We start from the raw sequence: 13,806 nt of genomic DNA on the forward strand, positions 1-13,806 counted from the left end.
TCAGTCTTGGTTTGGTAAGGTCCTCAAGGCTTTGCTGCAATTTGGTTACAAGCAAAGTTAGGCCGATCACACTTTATTTGTCAGGCATGATGGTGGTAAAATTACTGCCCTCATAGTTTATGTGGACAATATAATGATCACAGGAAATAATGATGCTGAAATTTCCAAGATCAAAGCTCAACTTGTAACAAAGTTGGAAATTAAGGATCTGGGCTCTCTCAAATATTTCATTGGTGTTGAAGTTGCTCGATTTGACAAGGGCATTTTCATCTCACAAAGGAAATATGTCTTGGATCTTAGTGAGACCCACATGCGTGGGAGTAAACTTGCAAACTCTCCTATTGAGGCTAATCATCATTTGGGCAATGAGGAGATCCAATTAACTGAGAAAGGTATCAACGTCTTGTTGGCAATGTGATTTATCTTTCTCACACCCGTCCTGTCATTGCATATGCCATAGGGATTGTGAGTCGATTGCTCCATGCTCGGCTGTCCACTCACCTTGAAGCAGTGTACCACATCTTGAGATACTTGAAACCTGCTCCAAGAAAGGGGCTCTTGTTCTCGAACAACAATACGACTCGAAGCCTTTACCAATGTTGATTGGGAAGGTTCAGTTGATGATTGTCGTTCTACTTTTGGTTATTGCACTTTCTTGGATGGTAACCTTGTCACCTGGAGGACCAAGAAACAATTTGTGGTCTCAAGGTCCAGTGCCAAGGCTGAATACTGTGCTATGGCTCTAGGGATTTGCGAGCTTATCTAGCCCAGGGCTTTTCTCAATGATCTTGGAATTGTGACTGCTGGTCCTATGTGGCTCTACTGTGACAATAAGGCTACTATTTGTATCGCTCATAACCTGGTCCAACACGACCAAACCAAGTATATTGATATTGACTGGCATTTCATCAAGGAGAAGCTGGAATAAGGTTCCATTTCTATTCCGTTTGTCACCTTAGAGAATCAGCCAGCTGATGTGTTCACGAAGGGTTTACATTGTAAAGCTTTTCATTCTTTACTCTGCAAGTTGGGCATGCGTGATATATATGCACCAACTTGAGGGGAGTGTTAAGGTGTCTAGGTTCGACAAACCGAATCATTCTCAGCCTTATGCTAGCTTTAACCCTAATCTCACATTATAAATAAAGGTGGCTTCTGTCATATTAGACAAACCGAATCATTCTCCCATTCTTTTACTTCAACTACTACTAATACCACCACAACAACTCAGCCTTATCCCAACTAAATGGGGTAAACTACACGGATCCTTGCCCCTCCAATCAGCTCTATTCGAAGTCATACTTGATAAAAAGCTTAAGCTATGCATGTCTTTCTTCACCACTTCTCCTAAGGTCATGTTAGGTTTGCACCTAGATCTTTTAGTTTCTTTAATCTGAATCAAATAACTCCTCCATATTAGAGGCATCCAAAGGCCTCTGTTGAACATGGTTATGCCAACTTTCTCCCAGCTTATCATGTATCAGAGCTACTCCCAAATCAGCTCCAATATGTTCATTCCTTACTTTATCCTTCATAGTTTTACCACTCCTCCATCTCAATATCCTCATCTCTACTACATTGAGTTTATCTACATGATGCTTCATAATTGCCTAACATTCCACCACACATCATAGCTGGCATGGTTTAAAGTATCTCCGATACTGATACGATACCCTCCAATACATATCTTAAATTTAGCCAACCGATACAAGAACCAATACCGATACTCTAATCCTTGATAGCCGGTCGTATGATTGTACTATAAAAGTTTCCTTTAAGTTTTAAAGGAATATGTAGATCACACAACATTCCAAACGCACCTCTCCACTTCATCAATCCTAATTTAATTCTTTGTGAAACATCAGCCTCTATATTATTTTCTTATTTAAGATTGAGCCCAGATACCTAAAATAATCAGTTTCTGAAACACGTCTCTCATCAATTTTCACCATCTCATTAAAGTTACACACCATATACTCCATCTTCGTTCTCCTTAACTTAAAACCTTTTGATTCTAAGGTTGATCTCCATAACTCCAACTTGGAGATAATCCCTGATTTTGTCTCATCATCACAACTACTACTAATACCGATGAGGTGAATATTGTCAACGTAAAGATGAAGATCAACTGATGTTAGGACTAACGCATTCAATATGAACTTCAATGGTCCTTGCCTAAGGATGATAACCTACAATTAAATTTTATGACAAGAAATATTTTCAGTCAACGAGTATGTGACTAGTCATTGTAGCTTGCTGATTGGCAAGGCAAACGAAGTTTTTTGGTAAAATATTTGAATTTTCATTATCAAGGTTCAAAATTTCGATTTTGAAGGCCATTCGGCTAAAACCAAAATATTTCAGCGAAATGGTTGAATTGACACCAAAATATCTTCCACCTTGGTTGACAGAGAGAAATTGCCATTTTAGTCCCCAAAAAAGTGGAATTTTACCCTGAAACTCTAGGAAGTGCCTATTTACGCATGATTATACATGTTCAAATAAATAGATGAAAGAAAAAGGATAGTTATGAAATGTGATATTCATGAAAATCACAAGATAAATATGAGCCATTCATTTTTATGTTTCTTTTAATTTAAAACCGTTTATTCCCACTCAGTGTAGAGAGAATGCAAAAATGCTTAGATGGTACATATGCATGTACATACACGGGATGCATGCCAATACATGGAGGGGTATTTGATTGAATAAAATTCTGAAATTTAACATGTGGCTAATTCAGACTGTGTCCTCTCTATCCAACGGTCGAAATGGACACTTCATTTTTATACGTGGCAGAATAGTCAATAGATGCATTGGAAAAATAACAGACCCTTGTAACAATAATAGTTTGCCCCCCCCCCACCCCACCCCACCCCCCCCCCCAAAAAAAAAAAAAAAAAAAAGAAAGAAAGGCAAAGTAGTAGTTTGGCTTTGGACCCTGGGTTGCTAATGTATAACGTAGCATATTATATCATTTCTCAAAATATAATCCAGCAAAAAAGTGAACCAAGATGGAAAAATTTAGGGACATATCACCTTCTTTGAAGTTTCAACCCAAATATCTCTTTGCATCTTCTCGTGGGAACATAGATGAGTTTGGAGAAGTTTGAATCTTCAATGATTTTTAACTTTTTCAAGACATTTGAAGCATTCTAGCAATTTTGATAATTTCAACTTATATTGATTCATATTTTTTTATATGAAGAAATGTGACATGTCCATTATTTTGGCCAAAATTTCAACATTTCTATCATTTTGTTTCGCTCATTTCAACGAAATATTGTATTCTTTGTATTTCACATGTCATTTTGTTTCAAGGCCCATTGAAACTGAGATATTTTACTAAAATTTTGATATTTCGATCGAAATTTTGAACCATGATTTTATAGTTTATGTGATTTGATAGATGGTCCATGGTGCAGTTCCCTAACAATTAACTTATGAAATGGACTTCAGCACCCTCATGACGTACCAGAAGGTGGTAGACTGGATAAAACTGAATACCAGGTTATCAGGCCAGTTTGTCCATCTCTTGGGAATTTTCTACAGTTCAAAAGGTAGCAATAAAATCTAATTGAAGTCAGCTTGGACAAGCAACTCAGGCACATTTCGATCTGTCCTCAAGTGAGATTATTTGAAGTAGTTTGATGGTTACCCGTGAAAATAATTATAGCCCAAAGTATTAAAGCATAATAAGGCTGAGTTCCACATACAGAGAATATGGCAAGAAGCATGAGAACAGGAATGGAAAGTGTAAATTTTTAAATGAAGCTCAGCCATTAAAAGGATGCAACTTAATCATAATAAACAAGTAACTAAAGTGAAACATAGCATTAAGAAGCACCCACAAAAGGTTTACCTGAAATAATGTTACAAACTCCATCCAGACCACATCTGTATTTTCCTTACCACGCCACTTCTTTGGCATATAATGTGTATGTTGGACCACCAAAGACATAGATCCTTGTGGATCAAGGACCTGAAGCTCATCAGTCACCGCAGCTCGGCTAATAGCTGTTACAGTTCCAAAAACCGCAGCATACCAGAACAAGTTGCGGCCATAAATCTATTTTTTTACAAAAAGAGAAAAATAAGTATCAAAAAACCATATTCACCTGGAAATTATAACCCTATCACAGTAACTGTCAGTGGCAAAAATAAGGATTACCTGGCCCTCCAGAAGAGATTCTTCTAGAAATGCAATTATGATCAAAATAGCAGCGAAACCACCAGACACAAAAGAGATAAACTTGGCTATAGTAGAAACAATAGGGGACGGAAATTGCTTCAGATAATCAGCAGCATGTACTACACTGTTATTAATTCGGTGTCTGAACAAATGGTCAACCTGATGTGCACAAATGTGACGATATAAGATCAAGGTTTAAGGAAATATTTAAATTCAAACATTTTTTCCATATATATAAACTTACGCACAAAGAAGAGCAGAAAAATACAAAGAATAATCAAAGAGAGAATGACCAACAATTTGATATTAGGTGCTCCTAATCTCCAGTGAAAACATAACAATTAATTACATGCAGCAGAAACCATGACCACGAGATTTAAGTGTTCAATCCCTTCTTTTATTGAGGATGATTTACTACTGAATATTATGCTACTACTCTCTCCAAATCATCTAACAATGAGCAAGTGACAAAAAATTACATGACTGCCACGAGATTCCGTTACCATGAAAGGGCATTCTTGTGATTTTATGAAACTTTAGACTCATTTTTTACAACTTCCCATGCTTGTTTTGGGCAGAAATTTGCTAGTGAGATGGGGTGTAGGGCCTTCTTATCACATAGAACCATCAATGTTTGTCCAAGTCTGACATTCTAACGAAGATAGCATTCACAAAACTCAGAGAGGTTTGGAAGAAAAAAGCACATAATAAATCAGAGATGGGAGCTAGCCATCTAGCCCCATGACAGAACAGATAGAAGAAAAGTCACACCAGCCTAATTCCCACACCATAATTACCCCACATAGGTTATACTTATGCACTCCCAATCTAGCCACAGTTGCTAGAGATTCACAACTTGCGATTATGACTTGTAGAATGTAGATGGATGGCTGAGATAAAAAGTATCCTTAAGAAATTCTCTAGGATTTTATTGTCATACACATAGTCATTATGAGTTGTATGGAAATGTGCAGCAGAGGCCATTGAATGCTCTGGTAAGGAGGGGTGATGTGATCTAGACTGGAGGAACTAAAAGAGCCAGAGGTAGAGCTAAAATGACTCTAGGAGAAGTGGCGAGGACCGACATGTATAGCTTAGGACTGGTAAGTGGTAACAAGTATAAATTTCAAAGAGTTGATTGGAAAAAGAAGGTCCATATAGCAACTCCATTTAGTTGGGAAAGGCTGAATTTAGGTGGAAGGGAGGAAGTGCTCGTATGAGGCTCTTAACGAGGACCCTTTCAAAGAGTTGATTGGAAAAAGAAGGTGCATATAGCAACTCCATTTAGTTGGGAAAGGCTGAGTTTAGGGGGAAGGGGGGAAGTGCTTGTATGAGGCTCTTAACGAGGACCCTTAATTTTTCAAAATTCTTGACTCTTTGTCTATTCTGGCATTGACACTTTTCCATATAGACCTAAATGGTAGCAGCTGCTTATTGGAAACTTGGGTGCCAGTGTTGAACACTGGTGCCTGTACCCATGTCCTTGTCATCAAGGAGTCTTACCCAAATATTCCATCAAGGAATTGTGGCCTAAGCAGTGACTGCTTCAACTCTTTTTCCATTCTTCTCATATAGTGGAGATATTTTTTCCTTTCATAGATAACAAAGTGATTTTATTGTTAAAAGAATAACAACAATACAGGATATGAAATGCAACAATAGGCCTAGGCCCACAGGAGGAGCAGCATCATAGGGAATAAACCCGCATACAAGGACTGCCTATCCATCTTCCCCTACCAACCCATCTGCAATAGAATTAGCAGATCTCATCATCTCATCCTCCGGAAAGGAAACCCGTCATTACGCTGAAGGGTACAAAAAGATGTATCACTAATGTTACCTGTGGTAATAGAAATTACCAATCATGCCACTGGTGTCTGAAAATATTATTCCGAAAAGGGATGATCCAACGGAGTTTTCGCACTTCAGGCCAATCAGTCTATGTAACTTTGTTTACGAGATCATTACATATCAGATACAAATGATAAAACTTAACATAGTACATGCATGTTAGCTGTAACCAGATTTACTATGGCTACAAGAATCATAGTGAACCGATCTCAACTTTTGGAGAACCTATCCAGCCATAGAGATAGAAATAATCAAACACCTGAAATATTTTTTTCTAACACTTGTTACAACTTACAAGGTCAACAAAGTCGGTCAGTCAGTCACCATCAAGGATTACTTAACAGGAGAGGAACATAGAATTTAAAGATGGATTTTAAATTGAGAACCAATCCATGGGCATGGGGGGAGGGAGAGAGATACTAGTACCTCATTGAATTCCCTGAAGATCCATTTTGATAGGGTAGACCACCTTCGTAGTGATGCAGTACTTGGATGGTTGTAGAACTGTTCAGCATGCCTCAGGAAGTGATACACCAACATAAATATGACAAGAAATGGAGAGAGTAGAAGCATCCCAAGCCCAACTGCCATTAGCCTCTTTTTTAACGAAGAAGGGTTCAATATAAAGTCCCTTCGCACGCAAAAGTTTCTGCGAATCCAGAATATGGATCATCAGCACATGAAAAAACACAAACGTACCCAATTTCTTTTCTGTAGCACTTTATGCTATATGTTCTGATGCTGAAATCATGAGAGCAAAATGTTGATCCCCTCCATGAAAAGGGGAAAAAAAAAAGCTTCAAGATATTGAATCTTCATTTACAAATAATGAAATTGTATGAACATACAGATAATAAATAAACCACCTAACAAGGAATCTCTTCCACCACATGTGGGGGTGAACCAAAACAAGAAGGATGACAATCAGGAGCCAAAACAAAAAAAATCCATTTCATGCCTCACTATATTTTCTGAACATGTGAAATTTATTCATCACCTGCTCAACTTCTATGGTTCCCTAATGTTATTTAAAAAAAAAATTCTGTTATTTTTTATTTTATCTATAAAAATAACCAATTATGACATCAAAGGAATCCCATATTCTGCCAAGTGAATAGAAAAGGACCGTGGAAACAATGTAGAGAAAAAAAAAGGATAAAGAAAAGAAGAAGAATGATTCAACAGCTGTAGTTAGTACATATAGATTAAAAGCAACAAGTTGAGCCAAACCGGTGGTTAAAAAACCATATGTTCAGATGATAATTTCGTCTAGCATGCAGCTGTATATTTTGATGATATATTTACAACAGTCGCATCGCATTCCTTCCAGAATAGGAAAATCTAATGACAGAAAGATGCGGTGTATCTCCGCTACCAAGAAGAATAATCATTAACATGATGAGACAGCAAGTTATATCATAGTCCTTTCAAATTAGAAAACCTTAGCAAAAGTTCAGTAAAATGAATTTCCATATGAACTATGACCAACTGGGGCCCATCTCTTACAAATGAATGGTGGTCTAGTAATATGCAGAAGCAATAGACCCAAGTGAGCTCTACTATTTTTTAAACAAGTTTCAATCTTTACTAATGCAACCTAGCAAAAACTAAAAAAATGAACACTCTTTTATCATTGCAGTATTCTCTATTTGAGTTCTTCTATATGCACTTGGATTTAAAAGCATTTAGACATAATGTTTTGAGGATGAAAAACCATGAATGTTATGCTTTAAATGGCCAATAAGATTTGCATTTGGCACTTCAAAGTTGAACCAAAGAGAAACATTACTAAGATATTTTTAGAGACCAAGGGAATATACTACTCATACAAAAGACTGGAGAGTAACTAAGGGGAGAGGGTACAAAAAGTGTAAAGTATTAGTTTGTTCCTTTCACATGGCTCAAACAATTGACTACTTGAAATTGTGGACGGTGAGAAATATTAGTTTGTTCCTTTCACATGGCTCAAACAGCCAACTACTTGAAATTGTGGATGGTGCTTTTTCTTTTTCTTTTTCTTTTTTTTTTTTTTTTGGGGGGGGGGGGGGAGTGGGTGGGGTGGCAAAGGAGCAACAGAAAAAGGTGAAGGCACTATTCCACAAGTAATTCTCTCTTTCGATGATATCAGGGTGATGCAGATCTGAAGACCTACATCCGTAGGAAGAAGGTCAACAAGAGTAATTAGCATGTGGCCTTATCTTGTTGATGCTTTTTGATTTCCATACTTAGTTTTTATTTCATGCTTTATGTCTTAATTTAGTCCAATTGAACCATGGTCCATGTTGGTCCAATGTCGGTTCAATTTAAGTGGTTAGAAGTTACTTTTACTTTTACTTTTTACTTTTCTAAAATGGGGGGATCAATTCACTTTTGTAAGTGATGATGGGTAAAGACTTTTCCACCTTTGGTAGTTGGGGGGTGAAGAATTTCCCATTCCAACTTTAAGAGGTGAGGATTTTTCCACTTTTGGTAGTTGATAGGTGAAGACTTTTCCAACTTTAGTAGTTGGAAGGTGAAGACTTTCCTACCCCAACTTTAATAAGTGAAGACTTTCTACTATTGTTAGTTGGAAGTTGGGTATGTAATGTTTTGTTGAGTTGGTCCTATAAATAGGAATCAATTGTAAGCATTCAGGGACAACTCAGAATTTGAAATCAAAGTTTGCCTATGTAACTCTCTTCTTGTGTTTGATCAAGAAATCCCTTGTGTTTGATCAATGTAGATTGGTGTTTGATCCAGTCGACCCACCTTGCAGTGTGAAGCCCGAGTGTTACTTTTATTATCTATTATTCTATCCTCTTCTTCTATCAACAAATTTTCTGCAAGCATCTACTTCCAAATTTGGATTTCTTTATTCTCTAAAAAAAGATCCTACCCTGGTACTGTTTTGATTTTGAGCTTTCTCAATTACAGTATTACATCAATTGGTATAAGAGCATGGCAGAGAATGAGTCACAGTGGCCACCGCCTCCACCTGGTCCAATGGCAAAAGTCATTGAAATGTTTCAACAACTCTCTGCTGATCAAAAAGCTATTAGTGAGAGGTTACTGCGACTTGAGAACCAAAGTGTTACTCCAATACAAGGCAGCAATGTACTGTTCGAAAGGGAGGACAGGTATCAACTGCAATTTGCTGTGCATCGTCAACATAGGAGAAGTGCTGAAAGGGCACAACAAAGAACCCCTACAACACCACCTACCTTCGAGGACCATATAAGATCTTATTTCAATGGTGATCTTGAAGCACCCCGTCGACGTATTGATGATTCACAGAAGGTCAAACTTGAATTAAAGGAGTTCAACGACAAGCATGATCCATAGGTATTTTATGATTGGTTGGCTGCTTTAGATGACTACTTTGATTGATTTGAGTTATCTAAGTCACACAAGATGAGACTAGCGTGTACTAAGCTAGTTTGTTCAGCCGCGAATGGTGGAGAACTGAAGAAAGGGATCTAGAAGATCGTGGTAGAGCTCCCATTACTTGGGAAGAGATGAAAGAAGATCTTAGTGCCAAATACTTACCACAAAACTTTAGATCGCAGTTGCAGGACAAGCTGAATACTCTTCGTCAAGGGAGTATGTCAGTTTGATTCACTCTATTCACACACTGGCATCAGGGAGAATGAATTACAGGTACTTTCCCGCTTTCGTTTGGGTTTGAGATCTGATATAAATCATGCTATTGGCGTAATAGATGTATCCAATGTTAGGGAATGCTTCGAGAAGGCAGTACATGCAGAGGAGTTACTAGCTCCTACGGGTAGAAGGTTTGGACATCAAGCTGGGGTGATAAAAAAAAAATTTCCAGCAAAGAATCCTACTTCTTATCCTCCAAGTACCACACCTTCTCCACGTGCTGATCACAAAGGGAAAGCACCTATGCCTAGCACTTCCACAGTGCAATGCTTTCATTGTCAGGAGAGGGGACATTATGCCAAAAATTGTCCTACACGTCAAAAAGTAGCAGTGATGGTTGATGCTGACGATACTCCTGATGAAGATAATTCCCATATCTTTCCAATTCCATTGGAAGAGGAAGACGAAAATGCTGATTATTATGATGGGGCTAAAGCAAATGAAGATGACTCCTATGGAATTCATGTGGTTTCTCGCATATTGGTGGCTGAAACCAAAGGCGAGGATTGGTGACGTACTTGCATATTGTACAGCCGCATGTGTTCAGCTGATCGCATTGTACAGGTGATAGTTGCTAGTGGCAGCTGCGTTAATGTTGTCTCTGAATTGTTTGTGAAGAAGGCACATTTGAAGATAGAGAAACACCCGCAGCAATACAAAGTATCCCTCCTGAATGGCAATACTTTGGAGGTCAATCAGCGATGTTCTGGTCCATTACAACTTTCTCGATATAAAGAAAAGGTATGGTGTGATATTATTCCTATGAAGCTAACTAATGTTCTTCTAGGGAGGCCATGGATGTATGATAATGATGTTCTCACTGGCGGAAAGAAGAATCAGTGCATATTTACCTTTAAAGGGCAGCGCACTATACTTGAGCCTATCAACGTACCAGAGGAGATGCGCAAGAGACAAACATTGAGGACTAACCAGAAGGCCAACACCGATACCAACAAGATGCTGGTCCTTCCATAGAAGAAGATCTTAGTTGTTCCACAAAAGCAGTTTAAGCAAACCAGCCATAATACAGGCATGATATTAGCCCTGGTTACTAGAGAGGTCACTCCACCGCCGGCAGTTCAGCTCACACAGCCTATTAGAGAGCTTTTATCAGACTTTGCTGATTTAGTACCTGACGAGCTACCTAATAAGCTCCCTCCTATGCGCGATATTCAGCATGCTATTGACTTGGTACCAGGTTCTGTGCTTCCCAACCTTCCAGCTTACCATCTCAGTCCTACTAAACATACTGAGCTCAAACGGCAAGTTGATGAACTACATAAGGGGTTTATCATTGAGAGCCTTAGTCCTTGTGCTGTACCAGCATTGCTTACTCCAAAGAAGGACGGCTCATAGCGCATGTGTGTCGACAACAGAGCAATCAATAAAATAACAGTTAAGTATAGGTTTCCTATACCACGCCTTGATATGCTAGATATGCTGTCCGGTGCAAAGGTCGTTTCAAAATTGGACCTTCGAAGCGGCTACCATCAAATTCGTATTCGGCTAGGAGATGAATGGAAGACCGCCTTCAAGACCAAGGATGGACTGTTCGAGTAGAAGCCTTTGGTCTGACGAATGCACCTAGTACATTCATGCGAGTTATGAGTCTTATGACACAGGTACTTCGTCCATTTATTGGTCGATTTTTGGTTGCATACTTTGATGATATCTTAGTTTACAGCAAGCATCCAAATGATCACATCGACCATTTAAAGCAAGTCTTGAGGGTGCTCCGTATGGAGAAGCTATGCATTAATCTCAAGAAGTGTTCCTTTATGCTGCCCAAGGTTGTATTCCTCGGTTTTATTGTCTCATCCAAAGGGGTTGAAGCTGATCCAGAGAAGATCAAGAGCATCACCAATTGGCATGCCCCGAAGAAAATCATTGAAGTCCGTAGCTTCCACGGTCTAGCCTCATTTTACAGGAGATTCATTCGAAATTTTAATGCAGTCATGGCACCTATTACCGAATGTATGAAGCAGAGTAAAGGCAAGTTTGAGTGGACAACATCAGCGACAAAAGCCTTCCATCTTATTAAGAAGAAGATGACGGAGGCCCCAGTATTACGCCTGCCAGATTTTGACTGTGTATTTGAGGTGGCAATTGATGCTTCACATATTGGGTTGGGAGGTGTGCTAATGCAAGAAGGGCACCCTATCGCTTTCTATAGCGAGAAAGTCAATGATACCAAGCAATGCTATTCGACTTATGATTTGGAGCTCTATGCTGTCATCCAAGTGTTACGCCACTGGAGACACTATCTTACTGGTAAGGAATTCATTCTTTACACCGATCATGAAGCACTTAAACATCTCCATTCTCAGAAGTCAATCAGTCAGAAGCATGCAAAGTGGGTTGCTTACCTACAAGAGTTCGTCTTTGCAATGAAATACAAGGCTAGTAAAGAGAACACGGTGGCTGATGCTTTAAGCCGAAAAGTTATCACTATCAATACTTTTTCACCACATGCCGTTAGTATTGATCAGATACGAGATGAGCGTCTGATAAGGATTTCAGAGTCCTATATGCAGAGTTACAGCAAGGTGGGCAACACCCTAAATATTCTGTCCACGATGGTTATTTGTTCTTTGGAACGCGATTATGCATTCCAGACTCCTCCCTACGACATCACATCATAAGGAAGTTACACGGAGGAGGTTTGGGAGGCCACTTCAGCAAGGACAAGACCATCATATAGGTGATTGATCGGTACTACTGGCCACATATTGCAAAAGACGTAGATCATGTCATCAAAGGTGTCGAGTTTGTCAACTTGCTAAGGGCACCAAGCAGAATACAAGCCTCTACTCCCCACTACCGGTTCCTCATGCACCTTAGCTTAACATTAGCATGGATTTTGTACTTGGGATGCCACCTACAAGAGAACGATACGACTCCATCATGGTTGTAGTAGATCGCTTCTCTAAGATGGCTCACTTTTTTCCATGTCGAAAGACCTTTTATGCTTATCATATTGCAAAACTCTTCTTCAAAGAGGTTCGATTGCATGGGTTGCCAAGTACTATTGTCTCTGATCGTGACGTCAAGTTTGTGAGCTATTTCTGGAAGACATTGTGGTTGAAAACTAACACAAAGCTACAGTTTTCAACCGCATTCCATCCACAAACTGACGGTCAAACAGAGGTTGTTAATAGAAGTTTGGGGAACTTGTTGAGGTGCTTAGTCCGAGATTATGAAAAGATATGGCCAGCAATCCTCGACATAGCTGAGTTTGCTTACAATAGCTCAGTGAACAGGACAACGGGGGGCACACCATTCGAGATATTACTTGGAATTCAGCCACAACGCCCAATTGATCTTGTTCCACTCCCACCCCAGGCTCGAATCAGCCTTGAAACTGATGAATTCTTGCACCACATCACAGAGGTGCATGCAAACGTGCGACAACGTATCGCCTTAAGTAATGATGTCTACAAGACTACAGCTGATCGTCATCAATGTTATGTGGAGTTTAAACCAGGAGACATGGTTATGGTTCGCATAAATCCTGAGAGGTTCCAACCTGGTGTTAACACAAAGCTCCATCCAAAGAAGATGGGTCCCTACAAGGTGCTGAAACGTGTAAGACCAAACGCTTATGTGCTTCAATTGCCTGAGGAAATGACCATAAGCAATGTCTTCAATGTAGCTGACCTCCATCTTTATGTGGGACATCATTCAGATGATGGTGACATGGAACAAATACTAAGGCTGCCCCAACTTACACCCACCTCTTGAAGATGTCATTGAAGAGGTTTTGGATGATACTTACAAAACCACTCGTCGTGGCACCGGTTATCACACTTTTCTTGTTAAATGGAAGGGACAACCATGGATTGATTGCACTTGGATTCATGCTGATGACTTCAAGAGACTTGATCCTGACTTATACGAGCACTACATGTCTTTCACCCATTCGTCGGAGACAAATGTTTTCAAGTCGGGAGGAGCTGATGCGGATCTGAAGACCTACATCCCTAGGAAAAAGGCCAACAAGAATAACTAGCATGTGGCCTTACCTTGTTGATGCTTTTTAATTTTTATATTTAGTTTTTATTTCATGCTTTATGTCTTAGTTTAGTCTAATTGAACCATGGTCCATGTTGGTCCAATGTTAGTTC

The 13,806-nt window shown here is 39.2% G+C and overlaps 1 protein-coding gene across 3 annotated transcripts in view; it reads right to left on the reverse strand.

Annotated features, from left to right (window-relative positions):
- Window positions 1-13,806, reverse strand: part of LOC122079396 (autophagy-related protein 9-like) — a 35,839-nt gene that overhangs the window by 7,330 nt on the left and 14,703 nt on the right. For all 3 annotated transcript variants that reach the window (XM_042645822.1, XM_042645820.1, XM_042645821.1), the window contains 3 exons: window positions 6,470-6,692; window positions 4,172-4,351; window positions 3,863-4,069 (listed from right to left, as the gene is read on the reverse strand). In XM_042645822.1, the coding sequence (XP_042501756.1) occupies window positions 3,863-4,069; window positions 4,172-4,351; window positions 6,470-6,692 (610 nt within the window). The remainder of the gene's footprint in view (window positions 1-3,862; window positions 4,070-4,171; window positions 4,352-6,469; window positions 6,693-13,806) is intronic.

The sequence above is a fragment of the Macadamia integrifolia genome, chromosome 5 (genome assembly GCF_013358625.1).
Source record: "Macadamia integrifolia cultivar HAES 741 chromosome 5, SCU_Mint_v3, whole genome shotgun sequence".
NCBI lineage: Eukaryota > Viridiplantae > Streptophyta > Magnoliopsida > Proteales > Proteaceae > Macadamia > Macadamia integrifolia.